General features: G+C 38.1%; 1 protein-coding gene across 5 annotated transcripts in view; it reads right to left on the reverse strand.

Annotated features, from left to right (window-relative positions):
- CEP152 (centrosomal protein 152) overlaps positions 1-20,179 on the reverse strand; it is a 104,385-nt gene that overhangs the window by 74,797 nt on the left and 9,409 nt on the right. For 3 of the 5 annotated variants that reach the window (XM_060096796.1, XM_060096793.1, XM_060096795.1), the window contains 6 exons: positions 7,849-7,955; positions 7,331-7,403; positions 6,978-7,256; positions 5,750-5,915; positions 2,690-2,833; positions 1,472-1,611 (listed from right to left, as the gene is read on the reverse strand). In XM_060096796.1, the coding sequence (XP_059952779.1) occupies positions 1,472-1,611; positions 2,690-2,833; positions 5,750-5,915; positions 6,978-7,256; positions 7,331-7,403; positions 7,849-7,955 (909 nt within the window). The remainder of the gene's footprint in view (positions 1-1,471; positions 1,612-2,689; positions 2,834-5,749; positions 5,916-6,977; positions 7,257-7,330; positions 7,404-7,848; positions 7,956-20,179) is intronic. The other 2 variants (XM_060096797.1, XM_060096794.1) reach the window with 1 other exon arrangement.

Consider the following 20,179-nt stretch of genomic DNA (forward strand, 5'->3'; position numbering starts at 1 on the left):
GAAGGGGAGTAAGAATGTGAAGCAACAGGCTACTTGAGATGTAAGGTGGATGGGAAGTCCTCTCTTGTTTTTAGCTGAGAGCTTAAGGACGAGAAGCAACCAGACATGAGACAACATTCTTTAACATTTTCCATTTAACCATCCTCAGAACTAGCCACAAATCTCATCTAAAACCAAGTCACTTTCATTTTTAACCACCAAAATGGTATTACTCTCATGAATCAACCACCACCAGGCTTGGTTACCAATGACTGTGACTATTTCCCACAGTCAAATGGCCACCCATCTCATTAATCAAAGAATGTGCCACCACTTTAAAGGCAAGTCTGTTGGGGTTAGAAAATTTAGGTTCTGATGCTTTGTCAGTAACTGGCTTTGTAATCCTGGAAAAGTAATTTGACCTCTCCAAGACTTGGTTCACCATCCATAAAATGGTAAATACAATGCCTCACTAATCAAAATCCCAACAAGATTTTTTATAAAGCATGAGAAGTTGATTTGCAAGATCTAGAAGAAAAAATGTGAAAAAGAGCTACTAAATATTTTAATAGTCAGGGTAGCCCTTGTTTACCAAATTCCAAAACACAACATAAAGCTATACTCATGATAGTACCAGAGCAAGAACAGAGAAACATAAGGAAAAAGAAATACACAGGTTAGGTCAGTTTTGAACACTGTACTGACCACCTATTATGTGCCAGGCAGTGGGCTTATGGTGGGGTAACTAAGATGAGGGCCACCCATTCTTGCCTTCAAGATGTTCTAGATCTGTTATAACAGATGTGATCATGTGGCTTGGGGAAGAAAACAGGAAAGACTTAGGAAAAGAAAACGCTTGAGCATGGGCTTGTTCATGAAATAGCAGTGTGTTGAGGAAAGGGCATTCCAGAGACAGGAGACAGTACATACGAGTACATAAAAACAACAGACAGACTGTTGAGTTTGAGGAGAGTTTGAGAAGAGTAAGAGAAGAGAAAGGGAAGGATAAGACAGTCATCTCGACACGATACTTCACCGCACAAGTAAAGCAGGGTCATTGAAAGGCTTTAAGCAAGGGAAAGATATAACTACAACTGTACTTTAGAAAGATTACTCAGATGGCCAGAGGAAAGAGTTAGGAGAAGGGCTAAAACATTACAGACTAGTTAAGAGACTTTTGCAAAAATGGTAAAATCCTGAATTAGGGACACGTAGACAGAAATGAGGAGACCCAACAGAACATAGTGGCTGGTTGGACGAAGGGGAGCAGAGGAGCTGAGGTCTCGCCACCCCCCGATTTCTGGTGTATAGATGACTACGTGGATGGGAGACCCACTCCTCCAAGGAAAGGGAAAGGAATGCAGGCTTATGGTAGAAGAAGGTGTAAACGTCCAAGTTCTAAATTTAGTCCCACAATACCAAACGTTAAGTAACTAACATTTCATTGTAAGAAACAACTGTTTACCCTAAGTAATGAAGATCAAATATTTACCTGTTCTTCATTGACTTTTAATGCTTGTATTTGGGTCTCTAGTGCTTTTATTTGTGCTTCAAGCTGAATTTCTCTTTCTTTTCCATTCTGAAAGAGTTTCTGTGATTCTCGAAGGCTGAGGGCCAAACCATCCTTTTCATCTAGAGTATTTAAAAATTTTATATAAATAATATGTTACTGTAGAGGGACCCTAATTGTCACAATCTCTATCAAATATCAGATCTATATCACATAAATGTTGTAGTATTTAATTCAATTCAGATAATGAACTTCACTTGATTTCGAGAAAACTAGAAAGGTTTCAAAAACAAATGTGAGTGACACCAAAAAAAATTTTTTTTTTAATTTTACAGAACAGGAACCACTCTCTTCAAAAGTCTTAATGTATCCCTTTGAGGACCAAAAGGTCCCCTAACAATCATTTCAGCATTTGTTACTTGAGAAGCTACATAGATATGACAAACACCTGCTAATCGAAGAAGGAATCTGAGGACAAATTACTTTCTATACATACTTGCAATGAACGCTTAAATTCACCTAATCTTATATTCTTACCACATACTTTATTGTAACAGTTCATAAGTTCTCACAAAATAAATTTCATGAGAATTACAGAAAGAGATCTTTTCATTATCAAGTCTGAAATGAGCTGGAGTTCAGTCACAAAATTATTCTACAAAGCAAAGTTCAACACTGACCAAGACTACAGAAAGCACAAAGAGCAAGCAATTATAATTTGAAATCTGTGTTTACACTATGTGCTTCTCCCAGAGATGACTGCATTTTCTCCTTGGCACTCCCAAAGCAGTTCAGGATCACAGACTCTTACTTGGATTAAAACATTATGCTAATTTGTAGGCTCAGAAAATGTACTGCAAACTAAACACAAGTCTCTTTGGGAAATGGAGGTAAACCATATAAGGACACAACAACTTTTTAGGATGGAATGCTATCAGCATATTTAAATAATGTTCACTGATCCTAACAGAATAGAAAGAAGGGAAATAATGAGGACCTCAAAATGTACATTCTGGAGAGAAATCCAAGGCAATGGGTCAAAAGTCCTGGATTTTTGTTTCGTGCTGACTAATTCACTCTGAGCCCCTGACCAAGTACATCAACCTCTCTAAGCTTCTTATTTAAAATGAGGTTATTGAAAACAAGCTATCTAGCCCAACTGACCTCATACATGACAGCACCCAACAGTTGTTATCTTACCTTTGATTATCAGAAGCTGGTGATTCAAATATCTAATTTGACGTTCACTTGCATTTAACTTTTCAGCTAAATTGTCTAGTTGTCTCTCCTTTGCTTTGTTAAGAACCTGTAGTTGAATAATCTGCATATTTTCTACAGAGTCTGCTTTGGAATTAAAGACAATTTATTAGATAAAAGCATATCAAAATATAAATTTGTGGTCATTTAGGACAACGTTTAGGACAATGTTTTTCAAACTGCAAATACAACTCATCAGAGTATCATGAAATCAATTCAGCAGATTGTGACTAGCATTTTTAATAAAAAATGTTACCAAACCAAAACTTGGGTCTGCTCACCCACACACAGTAAAGCCAATCTACTGACACCAGGTTCTGGTGAAGGAAAGTGCAGCATTTACTGTAAGGTGCCATACAAGAAGTCCGGGACAGCTGACGCTCAGAAAGCCCAAACTCCTTGTATGGCACCTTACAATAATGCTGCACTTTCCCTCACCACAACCTGGTGTCAGTAGATTGGCTTTACTACACTTGGGCGAGCAGACCCAAGTTTTGGTTTGGTAACAAGATTAAATAAAATATATCAGAGTGTATCATGTAGTAGAAATAGGTATTATTATGTGAAACTTCTGTTTCATTTACATAATATTTATATAGATAAATATTATAGACCACATCACAATGTAAAAATTGTTCTTCTTACTATGGTCACTTCCAGAAAAGTTTGAAAAGTCACTAGTTTGGTGTATAACTCTGAATCGCTACCATTTTGGCTAATGAAAAATAAGTATAGGGAATTCTCTGGTGGGCCAGTGGTTATGACCCCGTGCCTCCACCTCCGAGGGCATGGGTTCAATCCCTGGTTGGGCAACTAAGATCCCGCAAGCTGTGCGGCATGGCCAGAAAAAAAAAAAAAAATGAAAAAGAAAAGGAAGTATATATCAATTGCAAAGGAATAGAGTTCCATGCTCTCATAAAATTGAAAAAATAAAAGTACATCAACTTCTATAAAACCATTTTCAAAGAAAATTTCTAGACATCCTTCTTTTTTTTTTTTTTTTGCGGTACGCAGGCCTCTCACTGTTGTGGCCTCTCCCATCGCAGAGCACAGGCTCCGGACGCGCAGGCCCAGCGGCCATGGCTCACGGGCCCAGCCGCTCCGCGGCATGTGGGATCTTCCCAGACTGGGGCACGAACCCGTGTCCCCTGCATCGGCAGGCGGACTCTCAACCACTGCACCACCAGGGAAGCCCTCTAGACATCCTTCTTAAACTATTTTATTTTAAACAGGAATGAATGCATATTTATACTGGCACAGAACTGCTGAATTAATAAATTAAAGAATAGATTAATAAAGAATTTTGAGGTCTTCTTTCAGAAACAAAGTCATTTTAAGGACCACTTAAAAATCATTGGGGGAAAAAAGAAAAACGTGATTCGTAGGAGAAGGATAATCCTTCAACTACACAATGACAAATATTTTTCATTTCCTACAAGAACAATGCTTCTACATGCTAACAAATAAAACAGTCTTCTGTTTTAAAAAAGACATGGTTAAACCCCCAAAAATTGAAGACTGAAAACTGTTACAAGTCAAACTCCTCTTGGGCCTTAGAACAGGGCTAGCCCAGGAATAAACACAGTCTACAAGCCACTCCTCTCTTCAAACTCAATTTTTTAAACTACTGTTACTAAGAAGCTATAATCACTAAATTAGGCACTACCATTAAGTTATTTAATTAACTTCCAAATGTCAAATTTAGGCAAATGTGTAACTGACTTAAACAAAAAATAAATCAACATGATAAAATGCAGACTGCTAAGGAAGTGATGAAAGGTGATATATGCAAACAACCAGGAGCTATAAATGTAACTGAACACAGCAGAACTGAAAGAGTAACACCAAGGTATCAGGCCACTGTTGGGATACTTATTTACTCAACCCCAAAACAGTTATGCCAAACACACTATCCACTTCCACAAAAACTCAGGAAAAAGAGAGGCTATCCCCCCACATTTGCTGATGACTCCCCAGGGGAAAGGGCATTCTGGCCGCCTCCCCAGTAACTATCCTACAGTCTAAGCACGAGATGGAAGCAGCACCATGAAGTTAGGGCCACTAAGTCCAGTTTTCTCGTTGGCACAGTGCCAGAAACCCAGAACATCCAATATACCTTTTGCCCGCTTCTTAAATGTAAAACAAACAAAGAAAAAACTTGCTGTCACACTCTAGAATCACAGTGGCTCTTCAACATGCACAACAACTGGAAGTCATTTCACATGCCAGAGAGTATGATAACAAAAGTTGGACATATGAAAACACTGATTCAGGTTAGTCAGGTACAAGTTTGGTTTTGAATGTTTAGATCTCCTTGAAATTCTCTAGTAGCACTTTTCTCATTCATATTGATACATACACTATGTAAAAGAAATTATTTTGGCAAGTGTCACATGACTAAACCTGAGATGTAAGTCTAGTTTTAATTTTGAGTATAAAGTAATTTATATCACAGTTGCCTATTACAGTAAAACTCTAAAAACCAAAAGAAAAAACTAAGATAGTGGTTGACTTACTAAATTACATTTCTATATAACGAAAAATCTAAGATTGAAAGGAAAACTACATTTCACTTTCCAAATTAGATTTCAGTTAAAAAAATATATGAAGTTAACGAAGTCTTAACCAACTAGAATGACTAAAATATAATACAGCTGAGAAAATTTATTTTAATTTTTCATTAAGGAAAATTTCAAATATATAAGAAGGTAGAGGGAAGAATACAATGAATCCCATGAATCTGTCTCCTAGATTCAACGACTGTGCAGTCTTGCTTTATCTATATCCCCACCCAAACTTACCCCCAACAACATGATATTTGAAGTCAGTTCTAGACTTCATTATCAGTTTATTCATAAATACTTCAGAATATATCTCTTAAAATACAACTCTTTAAAAAATTCCATTATCATACTTAAAAAAATAATAATTCTTGAACATGCTCAAAGTGCTCAAAGTTCTCCAATTATGTGATTAAGAAATAAATATAAACTTGATACCTACTTTCATTAGCTCCTAAAAATTGCTGTTGCAGGCCTTCAAATGTGTCACTTCCTGCAGTGTCCTGGGCTGGTGAGCCATTATTCTGGGCAGAAGACTGATAAGGTTTATATGTCACTTTATATGATTCCAAAGCTTGACAACTGGGACCTTGTGACATACCAAATTGCTATTACAAGATGATAAATGAAATTGACAATTAGGATTTGGTCTTTGCTTCAAAAATTATCTGAATTAGACATGTTAGTTTTGTTATAGAACTTAATTGTGGTACAATTACAAATCTTATACATACATCTTTGCTTAAAAATAGCACTATTGTTATTTAACACTGTTCGTTGAAAGCCTGCAATTGTACTTTTGAGCATATAATGGGGCCAATTCCATAAATAACACTCAAGAATTCCAGTAAGATTGTATATAAATATTTAATAATGATTTAGATGATGCCAACATCGTGGAAATGCACATATGCAATAACAAGAACCTGATAACAATGCTTCATATGTAATAAATACTCAATAACTTTTGTGGAATGAATAACATTTTATAAAGATGGAAGTAAGAGAAAATAACCACCTTAAAAGGACCAAAAACTTATCCTGTCATCAGGTGACACAGAATATCTATTGGCAAAATGAGGCGTTCACTATCATTGAGAAAGTCTAAGAAGCAGCTAACTGTACCCTAAGGCCTTGCTTCATCAAACTCTCCCAGGGAGGAAAAGAAACTGTTCCTTTCCTCAACATTCATCCTGTCTACTGCTATATCATCACAAAACAGATATCAGCTTTGAAGTATTTGACCCAAAATCTGTGATAAGGGTGATGAGGGAGACAATCAAGGTAACTGACTGGTGTCATCTAGGATTAACCGCTTTCAAACTATATCAGGATACCTGAATGTAGCTTTTCACTGGAGCATAGTAAATGGTAGAAGCCAGAAGCAGCAATAAATGGAGATGGCTATTCTTTGACAGACTCAACTTTTAATGTTTAATTGTTTCCACAAAGTCTCTATTTTAAAATTCTCATTTAAGGTTACTTAATTCAACTGTAAACAGAAAACAGCATGACTAATTCAGCATGAGCCTGAATAAATGCACTCTCAGCAATATTTGTACTTAAATCTTACTGTTGCACTTACGAATATTTCTTAATCACACACACACAGCAAATGCGTGTACACACATACACAAATTCTTGAAAGTAAAGTCAAGTTCTTAGAATACCTGAAAATGATTCCTCTGAGGATCAGAAAATGTGATTACATTGGTTGGTTGGCTGTTAAATTCCTGCTTCTGACCGTTGGTGTATGGCCTGAAGTTTTCAGGAAGGTGATATAAATCAGTCTGTTCATATGTACTCGGAGGACTATAACCACTACCACCTTCATCTCCACCTCCTTCAGGATGATACCCAGGATGCTGGTCTTCAGTTCTACTTTGATTCTCTTCCCAGCCATTGCCACTTTTCTCTCCAATATACACATCCCGAATCTCATTATAGTCCTATTAGATAACAAGAGTAAAAGAAAAGCACTGTTCCCACCCTCATCAAAGTCATTATCACACCAGATACTTACATTTACACTTGGAGATTTAGGCAGCACTTGATGCTCATTCCAGTTCATCGCCAATTGCTCAGAATGATGTGGTCTTGAGAAAAATCAATACTTTAGATTAGAGCCTATCATTTATTTGGACATAGACATCACAAAGAAGCCCAAGATTTGTTTTTGTTTTTGCGGTACGTGGGCCTCTCACTGCTGTGGCCTCTCCTGTTGCGGAGCACAGGCTCCGGACGCGCAGGCTCAGCGGCCATGGCTCACGGGCCCAGCCGCTCCGTGGCATGCGGGATCTTCCCGGACCGGGGCACGAACCCGCGTCCCCTGCATCGGCAGGCGGACTCCCAACCACCGCGCCACCAGGGAAGCCCAAAGAAGCCCAAGATTTTAACGTGTTTTCCCTCCAAACTTCATCTAAAAGTTTAAGGATTAGTCTACAATTTTATAATCATATCCAGTATTATTGCCTGCAAGAGAATCTAAAGAAAAAGACATAGAATTGTGATATACAAGTGAAAGGGATTTTGGGTCCTTACTCTTCCTCTCTGCCATCCTCACTGCAGTCCGAATAGTGGAGTTCGGGGGAGGACAGGTCATCATCATCCAGCATATCGTGAGGAAGGTCTGTGAGTAACTGCTGCAACTGAGACAGGAAGGTCAGCGTTGATATCACATTGGCTTAAACACAAGATGCCAAACCAAAGCTGCCTTGGAACGAGTGATTTTGACTGTAGAAGTCAAAGAAGTTCCTAATTTCTCTATGTAGTCAATGTCTTAAATTCCACAGGAATTACGTTCATTGTTTCACTTGGGGAAAGGGAAACACATAAACATCAGGATTTATATTAGAAGGCTTTACCTTCTCCTACAAAGGTCTTAGATTCAAGTACACATAAAACAGGATTTTAAAATTTCTTTAGGCAAACACAGCAAGTCATAATAATGGTACGATCATGGTATCATGTTGTATCATGTTACGGATTCTACCAGTAATCAGACCTGGAGAACTTGACAATCAGACACCCCCCCCCCCGAGGGAATCTGAGTAGCCAGATGCGCTTTGCCCAGGTGATAAGGGTAGCAGCAGCAGCAGGTGGCCTAGAAGCCCTTAAAAGCTCCAATAATGTGATAGAAACCTCTTGGGGAGTGACTAATTAGTAGACAGCCATCCAGTTCCAATGATGAAAAGATATACAATGGTTGGCTCTTATAAACAGTTGAGTAAAAAGAAGCTGTAAGACTGAGGGTTTTACAGATAAAGCACTGTCAAAAGCATAACTCTAAAACTGACGTAAAAGCACATGACTTTGCTCTCCATTTTCCTAGAAAAATTACATCTTTAGTATTATGTCTTATAACAACTAGATAAATTCACTCAAGTTTCAAGATAAACCGTGATAAAGAGACAAATGAATTGTCTAATTTGTTGAACTTCAATATCTATAAATGTCTTTGTTCAAATCCCAATATAATGGCTTAAAATTTGTAATAATAAGATTCATATATTATGTTACTAAAGAGTCAACAGACTGCTTATAATGACTTCTCTTTAAAAGTTAAGCACCAGTTCGATTAGTAAGCTAACTGAGTCCCTCCACAGTGTGTAAATCAATCCCGTAAAATTATGAAATGACTGAGTTTAAAGATATTAAATACTCTATAAAGCCCTGGAGGAAAAAAAAATGAGCTGCTTCTTAGTCTATGGAAGGTCCCCTCCCCAATTTATCTGCCATTAGAATAACATAAATGAAATGTTGCTATAAAACATATCTGGGTGTTACATTTATAATCAAAAAACATTCTTAAACAAAATGCATATGGTGAAAGTTAAATAAAAATATTCTAAGAAAGGTCTGAAAGGAATGCCTCAACTGTTAATTGAGTTTTGGTGAAGTCACATTTGGGAATGGAAGTGGGGTCCATGAGGTGGGGAAGGGGGACACTTCCTCACCCACATAGCATATTTCTAACATTCACTGGATTGTTTGTTTACAGGTATTCTCAGTCCATTTGGTTCTTTAAAGATGCAACAAGAGGAAAATATTCTAGTCCAATGAAAAGTTATCATGATACTGATATTAACAACCAAGACCTTGACTTATTGATCACCTGCTCACAAAGGTAACTGAAAAATCATTTTGAGAATTAGCTGTATTACAGTTGATCCAAAGATATATAAAGAATAAGAAACACTGAAAACAAAACAGAACACATCAACATATCAGTATACCACATGTGACTAAAGAGAAAGGTAACAAAATGATTTCACAAAGACACAAAATTCACTAAGAAAAAAACAATCTATGAGATCTTTATGGAAAAAAAAGAGTATACCCACATATAACACAGGGAAGAAAACCAAAATAAATGTTTTGTACTTACATCAAGTAAACACTCCTGTACAGAAAGAATATTTTCTTCTAAACCTTCAGTGAGGTTTAAGTACATAGCCTTATAATTTAGAGGAACCTTGACAGGCACATCTAAACGGTACATTTTTCCCCCCTCACAGAGACAGAAAAAGCTACACAATAATTAAGCAGTTCTTGTAGCTTTCTTTGTGACACCACAAAATTAATCAAACTGGCATCAATGGAGGAAGATTAATTTGAGCATAAGCAATAACTTCATCAAAATGCTTCTGGATCCACAGGTAAACTTATCAAGTAGCAAAATAATCCCTATTGTATTTAGTGTTTTATAGAATATTTTACACCTGTACTAACATTTTTAAATCATTTCATTCACTTTCAAAAAATTTCTCCATCAAGTTCTTTGGCATAGCTGGGCCATATTCCTTGGTTTCTGTAACTTTGAGGGCAGAGAGAGGCCATTCAGGAACAAAATCCCAGCCCCCCCGCCAGGTTTCCATTCCTGGAATCAAAGTGTATCTTCCTCATATACACTGTCAAACAGATTTTTCTGTGGGTCATTGAAACTTGTGCCATGAAACACAAAATTACAATATCAACTTATACATGTTACAAAACAGAGAATTTTAGAAACTAAATTTTCCTCATTAAAGATCCACCAGACTACCAAATACGGATTCAAAGACAAAGATAACAATCCTTATAAATGGCAAGATTTAATTCCACTCATCACATTTGGAAGAAGTACTGCTTTTTGGTTGCAAATGCAATCTTCTTGGTGGGATATTATTGAATATCAGCTGAGTTTAATAATTAAAGAGATACCTTCCCTAGAAAAAAGATAATTTACCATTGCTAAGGTGCCTATTGAAATGCATTCTAAACTATTCTATAAACTCCTTTCCCTTTACTACTTCATGTGTTTGTTCCTGAAAAATAAAGAAAAAAAATAAGGGCATCTTACTCAAAGAACTTCAGCAACAAAACACTTTACAATAACCCACATAGAACATCCAAAAAGCCTAGTTTAAGGGGAATGTAAAACGGAGAACATGTAAACCTTTTGTTGGGATTTTTCGGCTTTAATTAACTAAACAGACTGTCTTCAGAGTCTATAATCCTTGATATTCATGAAAGCAAGAGTTCTAAGATTACAAACCATACAATACATCTTCTCCCCAGAGAAGAGCAGTAAATGGAGTGGCCAACATTCATCTGCGTTTTGAACAGGTTACCCAATAAGTACACTGATGAAAAGATCCTGATATTTTAAAATATGAGTTGTTAAATAATGCCTTCATGGATACACACCAAGTAGAACCTTCATTTTAGCCTCACAGACAAGTTAAAAACATCCTTGAAAAGGCCCAACATGGGACTGACAAAGGGTCAAAAACCTTGGTAGCTACAGCTTTAGTCTATGAATTATACTATGCACGGAATTTTTTTTAACCCATTCCATTAGTTAAAACAAATTTTACAATGTTAGTGGGGAAGACTTTGCCTAGATTGCCACACATCTGAAAAAGAAACATGGCAACATTTACTAGACAAATACCTGCTACGCTGCAGGTGACACATAATAGAACTTTAGACCTGGAATGAACACTGGAGCTCCTCCAAGCCAAACCTCTCCTTCTAAATGTGAGCACACCAAGGCCCAGAGAAGGTCAGGGGCTTGCCCATGAAAGTGAGAGTTACAGTCCCACGGCCAGCACCGGAACCTGAATCTCTCCATTCCCACTCCTATCTTCTTCCACATGACATCCAGTCAGTCACTGGAAGACAAGTTTCTACCTGCCTGTATATGAGCAAGCGTCAGTCTGCCAGAGAGTTCAGTGTTTTTGTCCCCACTGTGACAGTCCCTGAAAAATACCTATATATTATGGGAAACAGTTCAAAGGCACAATCGAGATAAAGAATAAGAAATCGCTAAAAGAAAACAGAATATGATAGGAACAAAAATATACAATATGAACACTCAACCATTTGTTAATTTGCTTTTCTTAGGTGACTATGAGAAAATTCCACTAAGTAAGTCAAATAATATTGTATAAAATGTAAACAAATGTTAGCCTTACAACTCCCCCTAGTGGGGACAAAATATCAAAAATGTTTCCAGAAGTAACATCAAACAAGGCAGTTAAAAGTGGAAGAAAGGCTATGCAATGGAAAGCCTAACCTCTAAAATAAACGATTCCAACCTCAATTGAGCTTATTATTCTACTAGAGAAGTATTGATATAAAAACTAAGAGAGACTCAAATCAGTATTCCCAGGTGCAAGTGTCTGTCTGCCATATGCTACTCAAACCGCTTACCTTTCTATTCAAGATCATTTTCCAGGCTTCAAATAATATCGTCACTCAACGAAGGATCATCAGCAAGTATTATCTTGATAAGCACAGATTACTAAGTACTTCTGCCCCAAACCACCAGCTCCAAAATACATACTTACATACATAATTTTACTATCTAGAACCAAGCAATAATCCCAAAGCTACTTCTGGTGACACTGCAGAAAGTACAGGTACGCGCCAGCAAACTATGAGATCCCAAGTGATACTCAACCTTAAACTGTGGCTGTACCAGTAACTTTGGAGCTTACAGCAACTGCAATGGCAACAACAACTATATGTCTGTAATATTCAATGATGAAACTGCAAAGTATAGTAACTTTAGGTGAAAAATATTTTGCAAAATCATATTGTTACATTATGAATGACTTAATGAAAAAACTTTTGAAGTCCTCTTCTCTGGGCCAGCTTTACAAGTAAAAGTTTGCCTAGAGTACTTTGGATGAGGTCTACTTAGTAGTTGTCCTTCTTGCTACATCAGCAGTTCTCAAAGTAACCTGCTCCAAGAAGTTGTGAGGAAAATGAGTGATATGAATATTAATTACTATGATACTATATCTCCATGGTATTCTCAGCCTTCCTCACCTGCACCCTAATTTGCTCTGTTTACTGTGGAGGAGATGGAGTTTCCGGTGAAACACTGGGTGAGGCTGTGGGTTATGCATTTCTTTGCTATGCCTTGGAACACAGTGGTCAAATTTTTACCAATAGACCACTTAGAACTGTAGCAATTTAGAAATGATTATAGTGCCTTACTTTTCTGCAAAATTCTTGGAGGTTGTTTCAAAATATGGGTCTATCTGTAGTGGTCTGTGGCTTGAGATTCCACTGGTCTAAATGTCCGCTGAATATTGAATCACTTTATTAAATCCTTTCCCTTTCCGAAGATTAAATGCATTCTCCATTTACTCTTCAATGCAAACAATGGAGGGAATAGAAATGGAAAAGTCCAGATCATCACTGCAGAGCTGCCAGTTAGGATGGGATGGAGGTTGGAATTTGACTGTGGCTTATTCACTGACTTATGGGCAAGTGTGGACAACACTCCAGCTGATCCCAAAGCATCCAAATAGAACAGTTTGGTAAAGCCTATTGTATTAGCAACTGGCCATTCACACTAGACGGTCAAAATCAGGATTATTCTGCCATTTACAGAGAGGGGATCTCACAAATCCTTAGCAGGGTAGCCTATGAGTCAGATACGGCCTGCTTGGCCAGCTCTACAGCACATCCTTGTGATGCAAGCATTCCACCTACATAAATGAATTAAATACAAAGCGATTCATTAAGTAGAGAAAGCAATGTGTATTAGCCTACTACTAACACTCTAATCCACCTGGCAATCCCAAAGCTACCAACCAGGCAGGCATGAAAAGACCATTCTTTTCTTTAACCACTTAAGGCTATAAACTATTCTGTTATCATAGGGTCAGGGAGATTGAGAAAGTGGAAAAGGCTTCTGGATAAGAAAATGAACTTAGGTGTGATCAGCCAATTATTTTAACTTCCTTTTACAAAATATACATACAGCTGAGTATGAGTAGTTCTGAATTTTACTGCTGAAACTCTCTAACCTCTGATCTCACTTCTTCCCTCGTAGCAATTTTTTTTAAAAAGGTAAAAATACTTTTTACTAACATGAAACAATTTTTATTAATATGACCCATAATCATCACATTAGAGTCAAGTTAGCTAAATATTCTTTTCTTCCACTCTGCTAGAAACACTCATTCTTAGATACTTCACCTCTTAAGAGCACCTTTTACTCTGGAAATTCCCTACCCTACCCCAGCACATAATCTACCAAGAAGTGATCCCACTGGCTATTTCCCACAGCAGCGGGCCCCAGCCCACTTTGGCACCAGGGACCGGTTTTGTGGAAGACAATTTTTCCATGGAGTGGGTGGTGGCGGGGAGTGGTTCAGGCGGTAATGTGGGCGATGGGGGACGGTGGGGAGCGGCAGATGAAGCTTCGCCTGCTGGCCCGCTGCTCACCTCCTGCTGTGCGGCCTGGTTCCTAACAGGCCGTGGACCAGTACCAGTCCACAGCCTGGGGATTGGGGACCCCTGTTCTATATCATCTAGAATTTACTGCCTCCTTAACTAATACCCCCTTTAAAACTTTCACCACACAACACACCTGGCAGTACGTTCTCTCTAATACCCTACCCATCTTTTCCAATGAAAAAGATCACCTGTCAGATTATTTTTTCTCCTTCTTTAAAATCTACTATAGTAACTACTTAAACTGATCCTCTCAAAAATCCCAGTAGCTTAATGCCAGAGAACTACCCAAAAGCCATCAAGGTCGTGTAAACCTCATGCTGTGAGTTCACAAAGTAACAGAAAATCCTCACCCCCTACCCTTGCCACCAACAATTGTTGGTGAAGGCCCCTGTCAAAATCCAGAAACCCTGGAAAGGGTCACAAACTCCAGTGCCCTCAGTGACTTGGCAGAGAATTTACAAGAGTGAAGCTGGCAGGTCCAAGTGCACAAGCCCATGTCGGGGGCGGGGGGGGGCAGCGGGAGGGACTGTGGCCAGCTCGGACGGGAGAGCCACTGCCCAGCTCCAGCCTACTTGCTGCCATGTGCAGACACATGCCACATGTGGCCCAGGCTTAGGATGTTTCAAGACAGGTCAGAAATTCTGGATTACTACATGAAATTTTCTAATCTTTAAATATAGATTCAATTTTTTAAAAACACTGTGCAACCAAACAATACATGTCTATGGACAAAATCCACTCAGAGACATATGCCAGCTTTCTGTCTCTACCCTAACTCTACTGCCAGCCACGTGGGCAACTGACCCTATTCTTTGCTTCCTATTAATACAAATGGTCCACAGTGACTCTTAAAAAGAATTACTTTACATATTAGAAAATGGCTCATATGATGGAAGCAAACTAAGTGTGCATCGACAGATGAATGGATAAAGATGTGATGTATGTATACAATGGAATACTCCTAAGCCATAAAAAAGAATGAAATGATGCCATTTGCAACAACATGGATGAACCTAGAGATTATCATACTAAGTGAAGTAAGTCAGACAGAGAAAGATAAATATCATATGAAATCACTTATATGTGGAATCTAGAAAAATGATACAAAGGAACTTATTTACAAAACAGAAATAGACTCACAGACATAGAAAACAAACTTATGGGAGGAGGAACCAAGATGGCGGAGTAGAAGGACATGCTCTCACTCCCTCTTGCGAGAACACCAGAATCACAACTAGCTGCTGGACAATCATCGACAGGAAGACACTGGAACTCACCAAAAAAAAGATACCCCCACATCCAAAGACAAAGGAGAAGCCACAATGAGACGATAGGAGGGGCGCAATCACAGTAAAATCAAATCCCATAACTGGTGGGTGGGTGACTCACAGACTGGCGAACACTTATACCACAGAAGTCCATCCACTGGAGTGAAGGTTCTGAGCCCCACGTCAGGCTTCCCAACCTGGGGGTCCGGCAACAGGAGGAGGAATTCCTAGAGAATCAGACTTTGAAGGCTAGTGGGAATTGACTGCAGGACTTCAACAGGACTCGGGGAAACAGAGACCCCACTCTTGGGGGGAACACACAAAGTAGTGTGTGTATCGGGACCTAGGGGAAGGAGCAGTGACCCCGGGGGAGACTGAACCAGACCTACTTGCTAATGTTGGAGGGTCTCCTGCAGAGGTGGGGGGGTGGTGGTGGTGGTGGCTCTGTTTCACCATGGGGACAAGGACCCTGGCAGCAGAAGTTCTGGGAAGTACTCCTTGGCGTGAGCCCTCCCAGAGTCTGTCATTAGCCCCACCAAAGAACCCAGGTAGGCTCCGGGTGTTGGGTTGCCTCAGGCCAAACAACCAACAGGGAGGGAACCCAGCCCCACCCAACAAAAGTCAAGTGGATTAACGTCTTACTGAGCTCTGCCCACCAGAGAAACAGCTCTACCCACCACCAGTCCCTCCCATCAAGCCTCTTAGATAGCCTCATCCACCAGAGGGCAGACAGCAGAAGCAAGAAGAACTACAATCCTGCAGCCTGTGGAACAAAAACCACATTCACAGAAAGATAGATAAGATAAAAAGGTAGAAGGCTACATACAAGATGAAGGAACAAGATAAAACCCCAGAAAAACAACTAAATGAAGTGGAGATAGGCAACCTTCCAGAAAAAGAATTCAGAATAATGATAGTGAAGATGATCCAGGACCTCGGAAAAAGAATGGAGGCAAAGATCAAGAAGATGCAAGAAATGTTTAACAAAGACCTAGAAGAATTAAAGAACAAACAAACAGAGATGAACAATACAATAACTGAAATGAAAACTACACTAGAAGGAATCACTAGCAGAATAACTGAGGCAGAAGAACGGATAAGTGACCTGGAAGACAGAATGGGGGAAATCACTGCTGTGGAACAGAATAAAGAAAAAAGAATGAAAAGAAATCAAGACAGCCTAAGAGACCTCTGGGACAACATTAAATACAACAACATTCGCATTATAGGGGTCCCAGAAGCAGAAGAGAGAGAAAGTAACAGAAAATATCTGAAGAGATTATAGTCAAAAACTTCCCTAAGATGGGAAAGGAAATAGCCACCCAAGTCCAGGAAGCACAGAGAGTCCCATACAGGATAAAACCGAGGAGAAACATGCTGAGACACTTAGTAATCAAATTGGCAAAAATGAAAGACAAAGAAAAGTTATTGAAAGCAGCAAGGGAAAAATGACAAATAACATACAAGGGAACTCCCATAAGGTTAACAGCTGATTTCTCAGCAGAAACTCTCCAAGCCAGATGGGAGTGGCATGGTATACCTAAAGTGATGAAAGGGAAGAACATACAACCAAGATTACTCTACCCAGCAAGGATCTCATTCAGATTCGATGGAGAAATCAAAAGCTTTACAGACAAGCAAAAGCTAAGAGAATTCAGCACCACCAAACCAGCCCTACAACAAATGCTAAAGGAATTTCTCTAAGTGGGAAACAAAAAAGAAAAGGACCTACAAAAACAAACCCAAAACAATTAAGAAAATGGTCACAGGAACAAACATATTGATAATTACCTTAAAGGTGAATGGATTAAATGCTCCAACCGAAAGACACAGGCTTGCTGAATGGATACAAAAACAAGACCCATACATATGCTGTCTACAAGAGACCCACTTCAGACCTAGGGACACATACAGACTGAAAGTGAGGGGATGGAAAAAGATATCCCATCCAAATGGAAATCAAAAGAAAGCTGGAGTAGCTTATATTCATATATGTCAGATAAAATAGACTTTAAAATAAAGAACGTTACAAGAGACAAGGAAGGACAGTACATAATGATCAAGGGATCAATACAAGAAGAAGATATAACAATTATAAATATATATGCACCTCAATACATAAGGCAACTGCTAACAGCTATAAAAGAGGAAATCAGCAGTAAAACAATAATAGGGGGAGACTTTAACACCTCACAGCAATGGACAGATCATCCAAAATGAAAATACATAAGAAAACAGAAGCTTTAAATGACACAATAGACCAGATAGATTTAATTGATATTTATAGGACATTCCATCCAAAAACAGCAGATTACACTTTCTTCTCAAGTGTGCACAGAACATTCTCCAGGATAGATCACATCTTGGGTAACAAATCAAGCCTCAGTAAATTTAAGAAAATTTAAATCATATCAAACACCTTTTCTGACCACAACACTATGAGATTAGAAATCAATTACAGGGAAAAAAACGTAAAGAACACAAACGCATGGAGGCTAAACAATACGTTACTAAATAACCAAGAGATCACTGAGGAAATCAAAGAGGTAATCAAAAAATACCGAGAAACAAATGACAATGAAAACACTACAACCCAAAACCTATGGGACGCAGCAAAAGCAGTTCTAAGAGAGAAGTTTATGGCTATACAGGCCTACCTCAAGAAACAAGAAAAATCTCAAGTAAACAATCTAACCTTACACCTAAAGGAACTAGAGAAAGAAGAACAAACAAAACCCAAAGTTAGAAGAAAGAAAGAAATCATAAAGATCAGAGCAGAAATAAATGAAATACAAACAAAGAAAACAATAGCAAAGATCAATAAAACTAAAAGCTGGTTCTCTGAGAAGATAAACGAAATAGATAAACCATTAGCCAGACTCATCAAGAAAAAGAGGGAGAAGACTCAAATCAATAAAATTAGAAATGAAAGAGAAGAAGTTACAACAGACACTGCAGAAATACAAAGCATCCCAAGAGACTACTACAAGCAACTCTATGCCAATAAAATGGACAATCTGGAAGAAATGGACAAATTCTTAGAAAGGTATAACCTTCCAAGACTGAACCAGGAAGAAACAGAAAATATGAACAGACCAATCACAAGTAATGAAATTGAAACTGTGATTAAAAATCTTCCAACAAACAAAAGTCCAGGACTAGATGGCTTCACAGGTGAATTCTATCAAACATTTAGAGAAGAGCTAACACCCATCCTTCTCAAACTCTTCCAAAAAATTGCAGAGGAAGGAAAACTCCCAAACTCATTCTATGAGGTCACCATCACCCTGATACCAAAAACAGACAAAGATACTATAAAAAAAAAAATTACAGACCAATATAACTGATGAATATAGATGCAAAAATCCTCAACAAAATACTAGGAAACAGAATCCAACAGCACATTACAAGGATCATACACCATGAACAAGTGGGATTCTTCCCAGGGATGCAAGGATTCTTCAGTATACGCAAATCAATCAATGTGATACACCATATTAACAAATTGAAGAATAAAAACCATATGATCATCTCAATAGATGCAGAAAAAGCTTTTGACAAAATTCAACACCCATTTATGATAAAAACTCTCCAGAAAGTGGGCATAGAGGGAACCTACCTCAACATAATAAAGGCCATATATAACAAACCCACAGCAAACATCATTCTCAATGGTGAAACACTGAAAGCATTTCCTCTAAGATCAGGAACAAGACGAGGATGTCCACTCTCACCACTATTATTAAACATAGTTTTGGAAGTCCTAGCCATGGCAACCAGAGAAGAAAAAGAAATAAAAAGAATACAAATTGGAAAAGAAGAAGTAAAACTCTCACTATTTGCAGATGACATGATACTATACATAGAGAATCCTAAAAATGCCACCAGAAAACTACTAGAGCTAATCAGTGAATTTGGTAAAGTTATAGGATACAAAATTAATGCACAGAAATCTCTTGTATTCCTATACAGTAATGATGAAAAATCTGAAAGGGAAATTATGGAAACACTCCCATTTACCATTGGAACAAAAAGAATAAAATACCTGGGAATAAACCTACCTAGGGAGACAAAAGACCTGTATGCAGAAAACTATAAGACACTGGAAAGAAATTAAAGATTATACCAACAGATGGAGAGATATACCATGTTCTTGGATTGGAAGAATCAATATTGTGAAAATGACTATACTACCCTAAGCAATCTACAGATTCAATGCAATCCCTATCAAATTACCATTGGCATTTTTTATGGAACTAGAACAAATCATCTTAAAATTTGTATGGAGACACAAAGACCCCGAATAGCAAAAGCCGTTTTGAGGGAAAAAAAAAACAAGAGTTGGAGGAGTTAGACTCCCTGACTTCACACTATACTACAAAGCTACAGTAATCAAGACAATATGGTACTGGCACAAAAACAGAAACATAGATCAATAGAACAAGAGAGAAAGCCCAGAGATAAACCCATGCACCTATGGTCAACTAATCTATGACAAAGGAGGCAAAGATATACAATGGAGAAAAGACAGTCTCTTCAATAAGTGGTGCTGGGAAAACTGGACAGCTACATGTAAAAGAATGAAAATAGAACACTCCCTAAAACCATACACAAAAATAAACTCAAAATGGATTAAAGACCTAAATGTAAGACCGGACACTATAAAACTCTTTGACATAAATCACAGCAAGATCCTTTTTGACCCACCTCCTAGAGTAATGGAAATAAAAACAAAAATAAACAAATGGGACCTAATGAAACTTAGAAGCTTTTACACAGCTAAGGAAACCATAAACAAGGCGAAGAGACAACCCTCAGAATGGGAGAAAATATTTGCAAACGAATCAACGGACAAAGGATTAATC

The sequence above is a fragment of the Mesoplodon densirostris genome, chromosome 4 (assembly GCF_025265405.1).
Source record: "Mesoplodon densirostris isolate mMesDen1 chromosome 4, mMesDen1 primary haplotype, whole genome shotgun sequence".
Taxonomy (NCBI): Eukaryota; Metazoa; Chordata; class Mammalia; order Artiodactyla; family Ziphiidae; genus Mesoplodon; species Mesoplodon densirostris.